Below are 20,320 nucleotides of genomic sequence, written 5' to 3' on the forward strand. Positions count from 1 at the left end.
CTCAAAAATGTACCATAGCACGAAATGAAGGTATCCTGGTCTGATTTTGTCTTTGGAACTGGTGTAATGTCATAATTGTAAGTGTTCATAATGCCTATTTCTTGTACCTCCAAGCCGAACTCCTGCAGTTTCTCAACTGTCCATAAGAGGTCACTGTCTCCTTTGTAAGGGAGTGTTACCCGGAAACCGTAATAAGTGGCTCCGGTTTTGGCCCTTGCTAATCCAAAATAGAATGATATTTAGATGTATGTAGAGCTCAGGCAATCGTAAAAAAAAAAAAAAAAACTTAGTCAAAAGGAGGATGTTACAAACGAAGCTGCTTAGACGTGAATGTTTTTGCGCTGACTTTGTGCCATAGAGCTGTGAAGATAAATTAAGTGCAATCATTTTGTTTGGGTCTCCTTCTATTTTGTTGCTCCTGTGAAATTACGACAGAGTGGTTAAATGTATGAAGTACATGTTGACATGTTTAGTGTCTGATAATTGAAACACCTTTGCACTGCTTGAATCTAGGGCAGATAAATGTGCAATTCATAACCTCATGTTTTGTGACCAAGTCACTGGTTTAGCTGACAGTGAAATGGCAGTAACATATTTTAGAGCACTGTATTAAAATATGATTCTTTCTTTATATATATGTGTGATTTTTTTTTTATTATTTTATTTCCCCAATATGCTGTTACATCTTTTTTTTTTTTTTGCGTTTGACGATTATTTGTTGCGGTGTTGTTGTTTAAGTTTTAAGTTACAGTTTTTGTGCATCATGCTTGAATTATATAACTTTTTGTTGGAACATTTAGGTGATTTACTTAGCACTTAACATTCCTATAATACTTATACAAGACTTCATTATTTAAAGGTTGAGTCATAAACTGCTTTATTAAGTCATAATATCTATAATAATAACACTCTTCCCAGTCTTTTGTGCTCCACCAGATTACACATTTTGAGCTGAACCCCATAATGGCATGTATGGTTAATGTATGAATCAGAGCTGCAGTTGACCTCCGACTAAAAGTATTACATTATATGTTTACATTACATGGATGTATAATAAACTGCTAAAACAGTTAGTTTTTCTCAGAGTCAAGGCATTTACTCAGCCATATACATTTTAAAAAAAAATTACATTTTTTTTTTAACTTCTTTTAAAGGGATTGTTCACCCCAAAATGCTAATATTCTCATTATTTACTCACCCTCATGCCATCCTGGATGTTTATGACTTGACTTTCATCTGCTGAACACAAACAAATATTTTTAGAAACACGTCTCGGCTCTATGGGTCCATGAAATGCAAGTGAATTATGATCAGATCTTTTGTTGCTCCAAAAATCACATAAAGGAAACATAGAAGTAATCCAGTGGATATAGCTTCAGAAGATATGAATTTATTCACTGGAGTCATATGAATTACTTTTATGTTTTACATAGTCTTATTAACATCAAATGGCTTCCCTTTTGGGAAGGCATTGTCAAACATTCTCACTGACCTTATGCCCTCTCTTTGCTTGAGTTGCTGTTTACCCATTTTATTCATGACAGCCTTAAATTTGTTGTCACTTGAGATAAATGTGTGGTTTTATTTATTTAATGTATGTCAATATGTCATTTGTTTGATATTTTCATTCTGATTGTAAATTTTATTTTTAATAGTCTTACAACTTGTTGAATTGTGCTTGATTGTGATCCAAATGCAGCCATTTTTCATAGATGATTGTGAAGTTTTTCATTTTATTTTATTTGTTTACATTGAAAGGTTTAAAAGAGTATGTGTTGCCAAAAATATAATTGTGATAGTTTTTTAAGGCAAGAGAAATATGTTTCCTTATTACATAAATCTCCATCACTTCTGCATTGAAATGTACACCGCTAATGTGTGGAAAAAGCATTTATAGTTAGAAAGACAAAAAAAAAAAAAAAAAAAATCTAAATTGTAATGTCTTTTTACAAAAGGAATATTCTGGGTTCAATACAAGTGAAGCTCAACTGATAGCATGTTTGACAAAATGTTAATTATTGGACCAGAAAACATTTTTATAATAATAATTACAACTCCACTCCTTTAATATAAAAAGAGAGAGAAACCATGTTACATTGAGGTACTTGCAAAGGAAATTAATAGGGCCAGCTTTTGGATGGTTTAAATGCTGTTGATTGAGCTTAACTTTATTGAACCTGGACTATTCCTTTAGGATGCTATTATGTAAAATCAATGTAAAGTTACATGCACATGTTTTAATATACAGTATATTTATCTAGTTGTTGATACAGTGGTTGTGGTCATGAAAACATTTCCTTGCTCTAATTGCATTTAATCTAATTGTTGCTTTGTTTCCTGTGCTTAAGACACTGTAATGTTACTGAAAAGACTGTTTACAAATGCTCTGAATGTGTAAAAAAGGTTTAAGCAGATGGGAATATGGTTTAATAAATGATTGTGTTATGTGAAAGTTGGATTAACTGGAATGAACGTTTAAGATTGAGACACTTTGCACTGACTTCTGTGTGCCATAATCATGATATACCTTTCATACATATGGCTTATTTTCCCCCCAAATACAACTGAAGCCTACTGACGATGTAAATGCCATAATAGCTGCACTTGATGGAACATTCTGTTTAATCTGTGATGAGGCTTATTTTACTGTGTCCAGAGAATATACCAATACATATTCAAAGGTGGTAATTATAATTTTCATTCATAGACATTTTTTGTAAGTTAATAAAACAATTACAGAATTCTTTGGCCATTTTTATTTTTTATTTGAACATTTCATTTTCCATTAAGTCTAACAAAAATATGAGCTGCACAATTTAATAATGAATATTTCAGAACAAAGATTAAGATTAAGATTAAGCATATCATAAGTATGATGAATAGAGCAGAGAATATAATATCTAGATATTCTTATATGAGGACATTTTATTCTGTAATGAGACATTTGATCAAGTCTTTCTCTTAAAGTCTGTACTGTTCTTATATGACTATATGTATATGTTCTCACTTTGAAAAACAATTCCAATAAATATTTTCATAAAGTTGTTGTTTTTTCATCATATCCCATTTAATCCCATATACAACTTAAAAGCAAAATCAGTCACAACAGTAATTCATTAGTTGTTTTGGAAATCTCAAATATATTAATAATTGATATTAAGGTTTATTTCCTCCAAAGCAACAGAACTCTTGTTACAGTGGATTGTTAAAACAATCTCATCTGAAAATAGCAGATAAATATTTACATTTTATCTGTGCCAACATCAAAGTGAATAGGCTACTCTGTGCGTTACATGCAACAAGACCAGTAGACATTAATTTTATGCCATTCACAATGATCATAAAACAACAATATTACCAGACAAACAAGGAACTTCAAGCGCACAGAAAGCATGTAAGCTTAAGTTTCTGTTAGACTGTATGGAGACAAGCTGTTTTATAGCTGAATATTCAAATATATTTAATGTGATCTCTCTCAATAGGCCTTTGACTTCTTTGTTGCCCTGTCAGTAAGACATGGTAGCAGTTAGATCTACTGGCAGTTTTAATCTGCTTTGAGCTCACTTTAGTGAATTGTTGAGTAGACTACTTTAGAAATGTAATCCAGTACTTATCACAAATGACACAACTAATATTGTACTCAGTAATGCAATCATTTAGATTACTTTTAGGTAATGTATTCTGATTACTATTGGATGACTTATTCCATGTTTTTATGAAAATCACATTTTATGAGTATTAAGTACCAATTTGCACTCTTTTCATAAAACATTAGTAAACATGAAATCAAACCACAAGTTAAGTTTGACAGATAATGTAATCCATATGTAATTAAGTAATTCCTACCTAACAAGTAACTGTTATCGGACTACACATGGTTAAAAATGCAATGTAATCGAATAACAAGTTATTTTTTTTGTAATCGGATTACATAACTGATTACATGTAGTCCATTTTTTCCCCAACACTGACTAAATGCCTGATCGTTTGGCAGAATTGCTCATGCTTAAAAACATGATATTTCATACAGTCAATGAAAGTGTTCCAACTGAAGCAAATAAAGATCCATGCCAACTAACTTTAGATCTAGCTGGAGCACAGTGGCAAAGGACTTTGCCCATGTACTGTAATAAAACCAACACATCACTATTTGTTTATGTGATAAAGTTAAACATGTTAAACAACTACAAGACCTGCACACTAACAGAGACTCAAACACAATTATGTATTCATAACATGTACATGCATACTTAATTCACCCCTTGTTAATCAATATAATATATCCATATCTATCATCTACATTTTTGGTCAGGATTGAAAGAAACCGAATTTATTTCTTAAAGTCTCCTGTATGCATCATGTATCATCACAGAAGACTGGAATTTGTATTAAACTTCACTCCTTTTACCACCATGGTCCTTTGAAACAACCATATTTTAACATAACACACTTAAGTAATTAAAAACTGAATAATCAATCAACATTAATTAATTTAAGCCAATATGAGTTCACCTCATACAGCTTAGTTACTGAGTGAGCTTGCACAGAGAAACAGAAGAGCCATTTGAGAAAATCCAGAATGCTGGATACACGGGCTTAGAGAAAGGGAACACGAAAGTGTGGAAGGGATAGGCCCGGTCCTGCACATTATAGAACGTTGCACTTCCTGCGTCGCAATCCAGCATGATGCCCACGCGGCTAGGGTTGGGATTCGCCAACACCGTCTCAATGCTGTTGTGCCATGCAGAAAGCTTCATGTTAAACCACTCCACGCACCAGGATTCTGCATTACGCCCCAAACGGCTGGATGGACCCTTCCGGTCGATTCTGCCGTACGCAAGCCCCAATCCACAGAAGTTGTTGCTGCTCATTTTGATCTCCCAGTAATGCCGACCCTGAGAGAAACCCTTGGTGCAGAGTACCTGGGAACAGACAGAAAAGCGAGTAGGAATGTCGGGATAGTTAGCTGGCTCATCTGAAATTGTCGCTTTGGTGTCATTTTCAGAGAGGAAGATCCGCTTATGGGCTGTTCTGACATCAAAATTGAGGATAGTGCCATCTAGAAGGGAGAAAAACATGCACATAAATGTAAAAAAAATTGGTGAAGATTAACATGTGGATAAATTAGCGAGCCTAAACTATTCAAAGCAGACTAACTCACATTTAAGAAGGTCACTTCTTTTATCAAAGTTATCCAGAGGTGATGAAACAGCAAAATTCTCTGAAACGTGAAAGAGGAAATATAAAGCAAATAAAGCGTTATTATAAATAACTAATGTAGCCCTCTTATAATGAATGAAAGATTTGGTTGCTTTGTTAATGCTTTAGCAAACTCATCTGCTCAACACTCATCTCAGTTATTAAAATATACTCTGAACTCACACTAAACAAACATACTAAACCAAACAACATGGGTGAGGTTCTTTAGTTTTATTGCTTTTGACTGATATAAATTTTTTTATTAAATTGTTTTTGCTTCTAGGGTCTGCTGTGTAATCTGGAACTGTTTAGTGTAATTTTGGAGTACAGGCTTGTCACAGTAAAGATTCAACTCAAATTAAACAAACACAAAAATGAAAATTCTTTCATATCTCACTCATTTACTCTCCCTCACATAGTTTAAAACCTGTATGACTTTCTTATGTGGAACAATAATACATATTCTGCTCAGCCTTTTCCATACATTTGCAGTTGAAAGGGACGCATTTTAAAAGCTTAAAATGCACCCAAAAGTATCATAAAAGTAATCAATGCAACTTGTGCATCATATTCCAAGTCTTCTGAAGACATATAATAGGTTATGGTAAAAAACAACCTAAAATGAAAATAGTTTTTAGTGAAAATCTTGACATCCATTCATTAGTGCATGAGAGGAGCTTGTTCACAGTGGTTCTCACGTAAACATGCATGCCAATGTAGACGAGCTTCTCACATAGCGCTCAAAAACGTGCAACAGACATCAAGATTTTCACTGAAAAAGGACACTTTTGGAGCCTATTGTTTTTTTTAAGTCTTTAAGTGAGTCCCTATCAACTACCCTTGTACAGAAAAAAAAAACAAAACAAAACAAAAAAAAAAACAGACGACCGGGACATTCATTATACATCTCCTTTTTTGTACCACATAAGAAAGAAAGTCATGCGGGTTTGAAAACATGAGGGTTATGTGTAAATAATATTTTAGGTGAACTATTCCTTTAAGTAGGGCAAGATTAAACAAGACGTTTGCACATACTTATTTCTGGTATCTCTACAGTTTTAAGATTGAAATCTAGCAAGCTTTCCATGCTTTTGGAGAAAGCAGGACTCATTCCTTTAGGGGGGATCCAGGGTCCTAGCAAATGATATAAAATAATGTTAAAGTCATGTTTCTTAATTGATTGACTCTGAAATTTCCATACCTTCAAACTCAGCACAGTTTAAAAAAAGTGACATGGTGCAAGGTATATGTGTGTGTGTGTGTGGGGGGGGTTTAACAAGTTTAACAAGTGCAACAATCTTTCTAATAACTGCGGCAATTCTGCTAGCAAGTTTTGTGATTGAGTGCACACAGATGCGAGTTGCCAAATGGTCTCTTTACCAAATCCATGCTATTTGTGATTGATATTAACCTTGTGCGACCCCACAGATGGATGTTGTATTTTGACTTCGCTATACTTATTTAAACTGACCGAATAGATCACAAGACTCTACACTGTCATTTAAGGGTTAAACTTCTAGCGCACCGCGTCACGTGACAACAGCATGATGTTGATTTCAGTGAAGCACTCCTACTAAACAGTGCTAAACAAAAGTGCCTCTGGTAAGAAATCTCTACATTTTTTTGATTGAAACCTGTTTGGTTGCAAGAGTAGCGGTGTCTCAAGTTTAGTTTGATGTCACTTTAAAAAATCCATTCATTTTTTCACTCGTTAGCGCACTGATAAGCATGAAGTCCACATACAGTATGGTGCAAAAGTTTAAGGCACTTGTGAAAAACATTCAAAGTGAGCATTCTTTACAAAAATTATGAAATTGTTTTCATTAATCAATTAACATCATACAAAGTCCAGTAAACAGAAAAAAAGCTAAATCAATATTTGGTGTGCACACTTTTGCCTTCAAAACAGCACCAATTCTCCAACTTACACCTGGACACAGTTTTTTTGGTTGTTGGTAGATTCTTGGAGAATATGCCACAGTTCGTCTATCTATTTCAGCTGTCTCAATTCCTTCTGTCTCTATGGGTAATCCCAGACTGACCCAATGTTCAGTAGGGGGCTCTTTGAGGGCCATGCCATATGTTACAGGTTTCTCTTCTTCACATTTGCAATTCAAATTTGCAAAAGGAATGTTTGGGAGTATAACATTTATATTTCCTATTGACACACTAAAGTAGCAGATATAAATAACCATCTTAAGACAAATGTTTTTGTGAAACATTATGTGCCTAAGACTTTTGCACTGTACTGTATGTGGAAAATTGGAACTTATTCCCTCAAAAGTAAAAAAAATATATATATATATTTTTAATAACTTTCAACATTAACATATCTGTGGGTCATTTCACTTCATTTTTTAAATTATTTTGTTCGATTTTATTTTGTTACAGTAGAATACGGTTCTACTCATTAACACTAGTAAATGCATTCCTATGTATTTGCTGTGCATATTCACATTGAGAATCAATGTATTCGTGCATTTCAAATTGTTCAAATAGACAGCACACTGGAGGTTAAGTCATCCACTAAATAGGAAGCAAGGGTGCATCCTATAGCTTTCTATGCAGCTAAGTGCATTCTTTCCTACAGTCTGACCAAATGTTCAGTTTCAGGCTGCAGATGATTTTTGGACCTCTCAACATGTTTGGCAGACATGGGACAATGCTAATCAATACATAGATTCAGAATACTATAATGCAAAATTTTATTTTAACATGGTGGGCAGTGATTGGATGATTCTGGCCATTATTTTTAATCAGAAATCTTTATTCAGCTTGATAGAAAATCAGCTGCAATGTCTGTAACGTCTCGAAAACATGAATAAACAACACTCCTAGAAAAATAAACAATTTGGTAAAAAAAAAAAAAATATTGGACTCTCTAGAGCTTGGTATTATTTAAAATTTCACAACTTAGTCCCGCTGTCCACATATGTGAACATCAACTATTTGCTCCAGAATTATAATTTTGCTTGTTCATTAGCAGCTATATCTTACAAATTAAAAAGGAAAATGTAAAATGCACACATCAGCCTTGCTCGGGTCTCAGGAGGTTAATTAAAATACCACGGTACCAAGGTGCATTGCTTATACTATTAGCAGTATAATATTTAGTTATAGCTAAAGTTAGACTTAAAAACAATGTTCCCCACAGCAATTTAATTCTTTGCTAATCTGTCAAACATCATTTTTGAATTATTACTTTAAAATGTATTAAATTGAATTTAGCACACAAAAAAAAAAACAGCTAATAATGTGTAAAGATGACTGCCCAGGACATTTTGAAATATTAAGTGTATGTATATTGGTATATGAAGTAGCTCTATTTTATATTTTATACATTTTATACATACATGGCTCCAGATTGTGACAAAAATGGTAGCAAACGTGACCCAAAAATAAATGATGACGACAATCATTTAAAATCTAGTAGCATTGGTGACAGACGGTTGTGTGGTTCCATAAGATGTCAACTTGTGAGTTATTGAATACATCTTTACAGTGCACACCAGTGTCTCTCGAGCCATTTTTCACCCTTTCTGTTGAGATGAGCTGGATGCACGCAAAAACAAACACAGCGTGAGCCATGATGTTCGATTTGTGAAAATTACTCTTTTGAACCGGGCCATTTTAATGATTTACCCGAAAGGAACTCAGGAGCTCAGTTTTGCAGTTTAAGTCATCTCAACTATTATGTTTTTATAAAGCAAATTGTGAAAGGGGTGTAAAAACGTATGAAACAAAAGGGGAACACAAACGTATGCACTCAACTACAGTATACAGTACATAGGCCATATACAGTTGAAGTCAGAAGTTTACATACACTTAGGATGAAGTCATTAAAACTCCTTTTTTAACCATTCCACAGATTTAATATTAGCACACTACAGTTTTGACAAGTCATTTAGGACATCTACTTTGTTTAGTAATTTTTTTCAACAATTGTTTACAGACAGATTGTTTAACTTTTAATTGACTATATCACAATTCAAGTGGGTCCCAAGTTAACTGTACCTTTAAGCAGCTTGGAAATTTTCAGAAAATATCAAGCCTTTAGGCAATTAGCTTCTGATAGGAGGTGTACTGAACTGGAGGTGTATCTGTGTATGTAGTTTATGGTCTACCTTCAAACTCAGTGCCTCTTTGATTGACATCATTGGAAATTGGTTAATCCTTGGGAACAATTTCCAAACACCTGAAGGTACCACGTTCATCTGTACAAACAATAGTAAGCAAGTATAAACACCATGGACACCACGCAGCCATCATACCGTTCAGGAAGGAGACACATTCTGTCTCCTAGAGATGAGTGTAGTTTGGTGCGAAAAGTGCACATCAATCCCAGAACAACAGCAAAGGACCATGTGAAGATGCTGGAGGAAACAGGTAGACAAGTATCTAGATCCACAATAAAACAAGTCCTATATCGACATAACCTGAAAGGCTACTCCGCAAGGAAGAAGTCACTGCTCCAAGACAGCCATAAAAAAGCCAGACTACAGTTTGCAAGTGCACACGGGGGCAAAGATTTTACTTTTTGAAGAAATGTCCTCTGGTCTGATGAAACAAAAATGTAACTGTTTGGCCATAATGAACATTGTTATGTTTGGAGGAAAAAGGGTGAGGCTTGCAAGCCGAAGAACACCATCCCAACCGTGAAGCAAGGGGGTGGTACTTTGCTGCAGGAGGGACTGGTGCACTTCTCAAAATAGATGGCATCATGAGGAAGGAACATTATGTGGATATACTGAAGCAACATCTCAAGATATCAGCCAGCAAGTTAAAGCTTGGTCCCAAATGGGTCTTCCAAATGGACAATAACCCCAAGAATACTTCCAACGTTGTGGCAAAATGGCTTAAGGAAAACAAAGTCAAGGTATTGGAGTGGCCATCACAAAGCCCTGACCTCAATCCGATAGAAAATTTGTGGGCAGAACTGAAAAAGGAGGAGGCCTAGAAACTTGACTCAGTTACACCAGTTCTGTCTGGAGGAATGGGCCAAAATTCCAGCACCTTATTGTGAGAAGCTCGTGGAAGGCTACCCAAAATGTCAGACCAAATTTAAACAATTTATAAGCAATGCTACCAAACACTAACAAAGTGTATTTAAAACTTCAGACCCACTGGGAATGTGATGAAAGGAATAAAAGCTGAAATAAATAATTCTCTCTACTATTATTGTGACATTTCACATTCTTAAAATAAAGTAGGGATCCTAACTGACCTAAGACTGGGAATTTTTCTATGATCAAATGGCAGGAATTGTGAAAAACTGAGTTTAAATATAGTTGGCTAAGGTGTATGTAAACTTCTGACTTCAACTGTATATTAAACCCCCGATTAATGGTTTATTAGCCTTTTCTTCAGTTTTCTATCTTGTTTCTGAATCTGAACAACAATCTAAATCAAACAATTATGTGAGCTGGAAACTAATAACAGCCATTTGGCTCCTAAATCTTTCAGTTTAGAAGCCAATGGCTACAAAGTAATTTTTTTAGTCTGGAGCCCTGTTTAGAACATCCGTTTTGTACCATACACATCAAGGGTAAGGTTATCTTACCTATCCCGATTAGAGCTCTTTATCGGTAGACTTTCAGAGAAAAGTGGAACGTCTGTCAAACAGAGTCTGTGAGCAGGCTTAGAATCCCTGTCATTGTGCTGCTCTAATCAAGAAGGTGATTGACAGAGAAAACTGATTGTTCACATTTGGGGTTGCAGAACTAACGTTGTTGACATGGTCAGCCAGAAATAGTCTCTCACCTTGCGATTTATAAAACAGGAACATGACATTGGCAGTTAGAAAAGCACTTGAAAGTGAAAGTAAAATTGAAACTTCTCTCATGATTTACTTACCCTCCTAGCATCACAGATGTTTATGACTTTCTTCTGCAGAACACAAATTAAGTTATTTAAAAGAATATTTCAGCTTTGTAGGTCCTTAAAAAGGAAGTGAATGGGTGCCAAAATGTTTAAGCTCCAAAATCCACATAAAGGGAGCATAAAAGTAATACATATTACTCCAGTGGTTAAATCCATGTGTTCAGACACGATATGATAGGTGTGGGTGAGAAACAGATCAATATTGAAGTCATTTTTATCATAAATTCTTCTCTCTGCCCAGTAGGGGGTGATATGCATTAAGACTGTGAATCACCAAAAGCAGAAGATGAAGTAGAAGAATGGGAGTGTGAAACTGAAGTGGAGACTTTATAGTAAATAGGGACTTAAATATTGATCTGTTTCTCACCTACACCTATCAAGACATTGATTTAACCACTGGAGTCATATGAATTACTTTTATGTCACCCTTGTGTGGAATTTGGAGCTTCAAACTTTTGGCACCCATTCACTTGTATTGTGGACAAACAGATCTGAAATATTCTTCTAAAAATCTTCTTTTTTGTTCAGCAGATGACTGGGATGGCATGAGGGTGAGTAAATGATAAGAGAATTTTCATTTTTTGGTGAACTATTACTTGAAATTGGAGAACACTGACATGATGGAATGCATCCCCATTTTTGTCTGCACACTAGATCCTGTGGCCATCTGAAACCATCATTAAAGTGGATGCAAGTGGATGGGGGCAACAGGTAGGTAGTCCAGGCTAAATACGTATAGACACTCATGTAAAATTTAGCTACGTTATAGCTCAACAAATGCCTACCTATTGTAGCATACTTGCAATAAAAAGGTGCTTAAGAGGAGATAACTCTATGATTGATGTTTATTTTATCTGTTCCGATCACATACAAAACAATGTTCAGACCATCTGCCATTATTTTCCCCTCAGGTGTCACACTCCTACACCTGTTTCCTAGTCTAGATGGCTATCTAATGCCTGACATCATACAGTATAGTGAAATTTTTGTAAGTAAATATTATCTAAAACTCATTAAATTGTAGCAAACATAAATCTATCTATTGTGTATTGTAGGACTTTATGTATAGGAGAGTCTGATTTCTGCAGGGGGGTGAGGTGGCAAATTCGTTTTAGCAAGTCAGTCCACTCGGGTGTGTGGATGTGGATGTGTAGGCTAATCGACTCGGAATCAAAACAGCGAATGTCTTACTAGTTCACAGGTATGAATATTAGTTAAATCAACATAAATTTTCATGAAAAACAATATACCAATCCAAGTGCTACAGGTGTGAATATTTTCCACACGCACACACCCGCATGCACACACGCACACACACACATTATTTCAGGTCAGGGTGTCAATTAGCAATAATTTTCATGGTGGTCAAAGCTTACGGTTTGCCCTCTGGTCTTTACGCTCTTTGTGATCACTCAGGTCTTTAGCATGACTCTTTTCTAACAGAAAAAGTAGAGAAGAATGAGAATGATGCAGAGGACAATAAAGAGCCAAGTTAAAAACAAGGTATGAACATATATTTTTATTAATAAATTAATTGTTGTTGATGGTTTAAAGAAACAGTCCTTCATGACTTACGGGGCGGATTCTTCTTTTTAGCTCCTGAATCTCTGGTCCTTAAAGGGGCTCCAGGACTGGGAGACCTCAAATGAATGGGTGAAACAGAGACTGAAAGACATCGAGAGAAAAATTTATCAGAAACTGGATGGATGATCTGAAAAAAACAACATACGCATAACCTATTGCTTTAAGTGCATTGGTGTTACAACTTACACATTCCTCTAGGATTTGACAGGGATGCAGGATTTTCACTGGTTCCTGGGAACTGGTTTCCTGAACAATTAGCCGAGTAGTTCACACCATCTGCATGTATTTATATTAAGGAAAACATCAATAATCACAACTTCCACACTAATCACAAAAAAGAAAATCTCACCTGAGTCAAGAACAGCTTTCTCAAACTCTGTAAAAAAATTTGTAAGTCTGAATTCAATGCATGCAAAGAGTACTGTTGCTGTACACTGTACCAACCGCAAATCATCATATCATCTAAAACATGCTGCACTGCACAAATTACACAAGCTCACACACAAACCTGGTTTAAGTATCGAGATTCTGTTTTCTGCTGGTTGATCCAGAATCTTGCTGATCCATCCCTTCAGGGCAACTGCAGAGGAGTGGTAAGCTATCACCTCTTTGGAGTCCACATTTATCCGAGGGCTATAGGGCTCAAAATTTACCACTGAGGGCAAATCAACAGAGGTCTGTGAAAGAAATGGGAAAGTAATGAGTGCAAATATACATTTTGCAAGCTGCATCAATGACCACTGACAAACAACATTTGGGCTATTTGTAAAACTGATCGAAGTATGAGAGCTGATCTTGAATTGGCTTTTGCTCTTCCTAAGAGAACTTAGACCAACACTCTCTCAGACTTGATATGTTACACTACGTCTGATCATATAAATTATAAAAATAAAGTAAGAAATAACATCAATAAACCAGAATTATCTGGATGGATGCCATAATACACATCTGGTCCAGTAAACTGTTCTCTGAATCACCTTTAAGAAGGAGAGGGACTGTGACTGATCCAGCAGGCTGTTGATCTCAGATTTGGTTCTACTCATCTTCTCAACATTTTCATTACATTTTTTTATCAGGGAGGCCAGTTTGCCCTGACCTTTCTCCTGTTCCTTACTGATGGCAAGCATGGCCTCTTTCTCATCTCTTTCAAACATTTCTCGGATATGTCTGTATTCTGCCTCAAGAATGCGTTTGCGGGATGCTGCATGCTCCTGAAAAAGCAGAAATGAGGAAAAATACAAGCACAGCCCAAATCTGAACATTGGACATGAACATGAACAAAGAACATTGAATACACTGCATCTAAATGAGCACCTGGCATCTGTGATAGTACAGTAGCTGAAGAGACTTATTTCAGTATACACATCTTGACATTTAAACATATTACATTTATTAATTTAGCAGACACTTTTATCCAAAACAACTTACACCAGATTCAAGGCATGCATTTTTTCATTAGACTATGAGCGAATCCAACAGATGACCTTGGTAATGCTAGAGGGATGTTCGTGCAGTCAAAACACAGGAACAACAAACAATCAGGGCTGCGTTTCCCAAAAGCATCGTAAACCTAAGTAGATTGTTGAAACCACTGCCGTAAATGGCCTCTAGGGTCAACTTAAGCTTACTAAGCTTTTGGGAGACATAGGCCTAGTTTCTGATTGCGGAACATTTTCAAAAGGAAGAGGAACATTCGCCAACCTTTAATTTGCTTTGTTGCTCCTTCATCTGCGTTATGACCTGCTGATTCTTGTCAGTTTTGGCATCAAGAGTGTTGAGCTTGTCTATCAGATCAGTCTATAGAGTTTCAACAAACACAAGACCACACGTTGAAGTTTCCTACTACATGGTTTCATTTTAAAATTAATCAAATTCACAAAACAAAAAAGTAAAAACTTAAAATCACAATGCTTGAAAGGTCATGGAACATTTGTCTCTGTATTCAGATTAGAGTCATTTTAAAGCAATAGTTCCCCCAAAATTTCTCTCATCATTTACTCACCCTCATGCATCCCAGAAGTAGAAAAAATCTAAATGGCCCCCTTTACACCTGGCATGCATTTTCTGTGATCAGGTCACGACCGGACCGTGCTTGACCACATTAAAAGACAGGTGTAAATGCAAAGACGTTGGTGGTGAAAACACGTTGTGAACGGATATTGATCAGATCACTGAAACTACATTCAAAGGCGTCCTGCGACACCTGACAGCATTTAATAAAGGTGTAAATGCAAATGTGTTTTTGTTAACCGAATCTCACTATGTAAGTTAAAAACGCTGTGTTGTGTGTTCTTTTCTTTTTCTGTTAATTCAGCCATCGCAATGTGAACAAAATAGACACGGCTGTCTTGCAATCTTGTTACACAAACAATGAACAACATCCCATTATTCCTTTGAAATACACTTGGAATATCAAGTTTCTATCAAATCCCCACTCACTCACATATCTATCCTGTCTTCTAATCATGCACATCACACATGAAACCAGTCTTCATTCGCTCGTTTCAGATGAAGCACATTTAGCAAAGCGGCGAACGGAGACAAATATCATTAAATTGGCGGCGACCCGAAATATAGCTTTGGTGGCCACCAAAAAGTGTTCAATGAAAGAAAAAACCTGACTGTTAGTGTTAGAAAGCATTTGAATTATCCATCAATGTTTTTAAAATTAGCTAAAAGACAGAGAATTTTCAATTACCACAGCCTCTGATGTAATATGCAAGTAGTGTTTTTCAATTTGCATGGAAAATTTTGATGGGATCTCTATCCAATCACAGTGGAGACACATTTGACTGCAAGGTGTAAATGCAATCGAGCTAAAGAAAATCCAGATACTATCCAGACATGAAATGCATTTTAAAAGAATGTTCCAGTTCCAATATAATTTAAGATCAATCGACAGCATTTGTGGCATAATATTGATCATCACAAAAATGTATTTCGACTCATCTCTCCTTTTCTTTCAAAAAAAAAAGCAAAAATCAAGGTTACAGTGAAGGCACTTACAATGGAAGTGAATGTGGCCAATTTATGGAAGGTTTAAACCATAGACTGTAAAAAAAGATGGACGACGCCCCTTCGCTCTTTTCCATTGGTGAGAACTGAAGCCACCAGTGTCCCGATATGGCGCTGACATCTTGGGACTTGAGTCTGCGCAGTTGCGATTTCGGGACCAGACCTGCGCAGTAGTGAGCAGGAAGTAAAGCCACTAAATCAAGGCCCCGCCCTCACTCTCGCTGAATCAATCGCAAGCACACGCCCCTGCACTTTTGACTTCTGACGGTGTGAAATTATTAATTATAGAAATTTAGATATTAAATTTAAGCTCCAATCTCCTCAGTCCTCCGAAGATCCCGAAAAAAAGTCTGTTGGTGCTTCAGTGACTACTTCGCTCAGAGAACCTGTCAATCACAGCTGTCAATCATGATGTCACAGCACCGATGTGTATGACTTTCTTTCTTATGCAGAATATCATGGCTTTGTAGATCCATAAAATGGAAGTGAAAGGTGACAAACTCTGAAGCTCCAAAAAGCACAAAGGCAGCATAAAGGTAATCCATATGACTCTAGTGGATCAATCCCTGTCTTCTGAAGCGATCCAGTCAGTTTTGGGTGAGAACAGACCAAAATATAACTCCTTTTTCACCAGAAAACTTGACATCAGCAGTCTCCTTGGCAATCAAGATTTCGAGCTCAATTACACTTGCTAGCAGCAACTAGCTCTCTGCACATTCATCAAGCACTAGGAAGTGTAATCAAGCTTGAAATCTTGGTCATACCTAGAAACTGCAATGGCTAGATGTACAGTGGAAAAGTTATTTTTTGGTCTGTTTTTACCCAAAGCCGATTAGTTCGCTTCAGAAAAATTGGTTAAACCACTGTAATCATGGATTCATTTTATGCTGCCTTTATGTACTTTTTGGAGCTTCAAAGTTTTGGTCACCATTCACTTGAATGGTATAGACCTACAAAGTGGAGATATTCTTCTAAAAATCTTAATTTGTCTTCTGCAGAAGAAAGAAAGTAATACGCATCTGGGATGGCATGAGGCTAAGTAAACGATGAGAAGTCAATCATTTTTGGGTGAACAATTCCTTTAAGTCAGCATTATTACGATAAAATGCAGTGGTTCACACCCTGTTCCTGTTCTCCCTTATCTGACACACCCAATTCAGGTCCAAGAGTCTCTACTAATGAGTTGAATCAGGTGTGTTTGATTAGGGAGATATCCAAAATGTGTAGTGTTGGGGGGCCTCAAGCAGTGATGGGTATTCCGGCTCTTTTCAGTGATTCGGCTCAGCTCACCAAAAAGAGCTGGCTCTTTTGGCTTCCAAATGGCTCTTTAAAATATATCTGTTTTGTATTTTTTCAAGTCAAACAGCTTGCGATAGTTTGACTATGATTGGTGTTAAAACAATTCTAATTCAATTATTAGGGTGAACAGTTTGCATATGCCGGTGTAGGTTGTGCGTAGAACCGGCTTTATATTAGATTTTTTGGCAAATTCTACACTGTGCTCTAACATCGTCTACATTATTAAAATGTATCCAATTGCTACTGTGCTTCCGACTCATTTTCCACTTTCCAGATGTTGTTTTCACAGCTGTCAATCCTCTCTCTCCTCGGTTGCTAATGTGTGACTGGATGTGAGTGAGTTGGCTCCGCCCTCCCTCACGCATCTTTGGCTCATTGTTTGACGCTGCGTGTCTGATTGACAGGAACAACATGTGAGGCTGTTAGTCTGAGCAGACAGTCAGAACGAATGTGTGAGCATTTAGGCCTATATTATTTTATTTATTTTTTTAGAAGAAAAGTTAAATTGCACAAATGTGTTTTAACTCGCAGTGTTATTTAGTTTGTTTTACATCTAGTTCAAAACCATTGCAAATTAGAATATTTTTTTTAAATAATATTCTGGCCTAAAATTACAATATAATCATATTCTGCAATAGCTGTTATGAAAACAACTGAATGCAGATATAGTGTGAGGAATTTGTCACATTTAAATAGGGGCTAGTTGTCACGTAAAACACAATTCATTAATTACAATCTATGTTAACCAGAACAATTGTTTGACACAGTTTCATTTATGGTTTTGTGTTTCATAATTTGCATAACCGTATGCAGTTCAACCGCAAAGACCACGTTAATTTAAAAAAAAAAAATAAACCTACCCTGAGAAATATTCAAGAGTAAAACGTAACATATTGCCCCAGTCCTCATAACATTACCGATTAAACTCTAGTAAATTATCACAATTTACAGGTTTGATGACCACCCGGTAAATACCAGTTAAGCCTCTCTTAATCAAGTTTTGAGATACCTTGTGTTTGATGCGCTGATCATCTGCGTTGGTAAACTTACAGCCCTTATGTACGTTCTGCAGACAGGAGCTACAGATGCAGCACTGGTGCTGAGAGCAGTATAAATCCATCAACTTGCCGTGATCGGGACAGAGACGATCCATCAGATCAGGAAGCGGTTCCGAGAGCTGATGCGCCCGGAATACAGCATTCTCACGGTGAGGCCTCACATGATCCTCACAGTAAGACGCCATACACGTCAGACAAGTTTTGACCGCTTTGGCCTCCATACAATTGTCGCATTTGATTATCTCTTCATCTTTATTTTTCACCTCAATAGGATCACTGACGGGTTCGGAGATCCCCGCCTTGAATCTGTATGCATCCACAACAGCGCTGAGGACGGTGTTCTTCTTGAGATCAGGTCTGCTGTTAAAATGCATACGGCAGTTAGGGCAAGACAGAGAGGATGTCGTGTCGTTCCATGACGCCTCGAGACAGCTGGCGCAAAAACTGTGTCCACAGAGTAAACTCACTGGGTTATTGAACAGACATAAACAGATGCTGCATGTCAAATCGTCCTCGAGACTCAATAGAGACATGTTTTCCGCCATTGTGAGAGGTCGAGAAGTAATCACCCACAAACACGGAACAGCGCCTCAACGAAAGTGAAATGGTAATGAGTCGTTATTTTGAACGAATCTTTTAAATGACTCGGAAGAACGAATAGTATCAGGGAGTGATTCGTTCATTTTGTCGCAGCGACTCATCTGCAAAATCCGTACACATGTTTTTTGTTCATTTGGGCATATCATATCATACAGGAAACAACACTGATTAGTTCACCTTCCGAGTTGGTCTTCGGGTGCAGGTCGCTCACTGACAGCCGCAAAGTCCCTCTATTCCAGACATAGGTTACTTAATACGTCTTAATGCTCCCAACAAGCAGTTTAAGAAGTGTTTCTGGTCACTTTCATTATGTTTTTTTCCCATCCCATTGAATCTGGTAATAAAGAGTATGTATTTAAACTGTGTGACAATCTTCTAGTCAGAAAATATAGACTACAGGAACTATAAGGAAACCCCATATTAACTTGTTGTTTTTAAATAAAATGTAATTTATTTTTCCTTCATGATTCATCCTCTCGTTGTATTTATTTATTTATTATGTTCTTGTTAGTAATAGACCCAAATCAAGCATTAATTATTTATTAACTAATTTTACTCTTGGGATAAAATATCGTCTCAACACTTCTTGCATGAAATACATGAAAAATGTATTAATCACGACGATTCATATGATTTTCAAAAATCATATTTTGTCATGCTGACATGTACTGATCACGATACAAACAGAAGAAGACTCAGATCCGAATTCAGAAGACCGACTCAGGAGGTGAACAAATCAATTCTGTTTCCTTTAGAGCCTATGTCATACGATGAACGAAATGACTTTTGGGAAAAAGATTCGTTCATTTTGCTAACGAGACTCTAAGATCCAAGTCAGTAAAATGATCCGATCTTCCCATGGCTAAAACTAAATTAGGCGAAGAAACGAAACTTATCGCGATGGGAGAAAGGGGTGCCTGAGGTTGTTCCTGGCAGGCTACTTTCGTAATCTGTAAGAGTGATTCAGCAGGTTCAACCATCTCGCTGTTTAACAAAGGCTGATTTCAACATGATTTCCAATAGCATTTAATTATCTCTCAAACGTTTCTAAACATGTTGAAAATAAAACGTATAATCTATTAGCTATTCTTAGGTGTTTCTTTCATTTAACAATTAATTAAATTGAATTAAATTAATTAATAATTATGTAAAATAAATACTGTGGTTTGTCGTATTTAAAAATCTTACATTTTAAATGTGTTGAAATTTCCGCCTGAAAAACGTGTGTGATCCCCTGTTTTTGAAAGATTCAGTGTCAGATCCACCTGTTTTCCATGTAAGTTTTAGGGCATTCAGTATGTCAGTTTTGATGCACTTTTTAATGTCAGCAAAATAATATGTAGCGTAACGCTTTTTAAATTTTTATTGCTGCCATAAAAAAGACTTTGTCAAATATTGTATCATTTCATCAAATGTACACAAGAGGACGTTGTTTGCTTGTAAAACCGGATTCTATAGAGACAGAGCGCAACGCGTCATAATCTGAAGACCACGCCCACCGGGGGAGAAAACAATCCAACCGTCTCCATTGACTTTGCAGGCTGCCTCTCATGGTACAAATAGCAGGTTCCCATTTTTCCCCAGTATCAATAATCTCTCTGCAACGTTAATGAAAAATAATTGTAAAATAAATAGTTGAAAATATGAAAAAAACATTACTCCTAAAATTACCTCTTTTTAAAAAC

At 36.3% G+C, this 20,320-nt stretch overlaps 1 protein-coding gene across 2 annotated transcripts; it reads right to left on the reverse strand.

The window, feature by feature from the left end:
* Window positions 1–17: 17 nt before the first annotated feature.
* On the reverse strand, window positions 18–18,644 carry trim25 (tripartite motif containing 25). Of its 2 annotated transcripts, XM_052140509.1 has the most exons (10): window positions 17,987–18,644; window positions 14,365–14,460; window positions 13,641–13,874; window positions 13,172–13,340; window positions 12,850–12,939; window positions 12,655–12,744; window positions 12,456–12,515; window positions 6,235–6,333; window positions 5,162–5,221; window positions 4,514–5,059 (listed from the first exon to the last, which is right to left on the reverse strand). In XM_052140509.1, the coding sequence occupies exons 1-10, from the start codon at window positions 18,578–18,580 to the stop codon at window positions 4,527–4,529; spliced, it is 2,025 nt and encodes a 674-aa protein (XP_051996469.1). In that variant the 5' UTR covers window positions 18,581–18,644; the 3' UTR covers window positions 4,514–4,526. The 2 variants fall into 2 exon arrangements, with proteins under 2 accessions (XP_051996470.1, XP_051996469.1); XM_052140510.1 differs by lacking the exon at window positions 6,235–6,333 and having other exon boundaries at window positions 18–5,059; window positions 17,987–18,643.
* Window positions 18,645–20,320: the final 1,676 nt, after the last annotated feature.

Source organism: Xyrauchen texanus, chromosome 13, assembly GCF_025860055.1.
Source record: "Xyrauchen texanus isolate HMW12.3.18 chromosome 13, RBS_HiC_50CHRs, whole genome shotgun sequence".
In the NCBI taxonomy this organism is placed as follows: Eukaryota; Metazoa; Chordata; class Actinopteri; order Cypriniformes; family Catostomidae; genus Xyrauchen; species Xyrauchen texanus.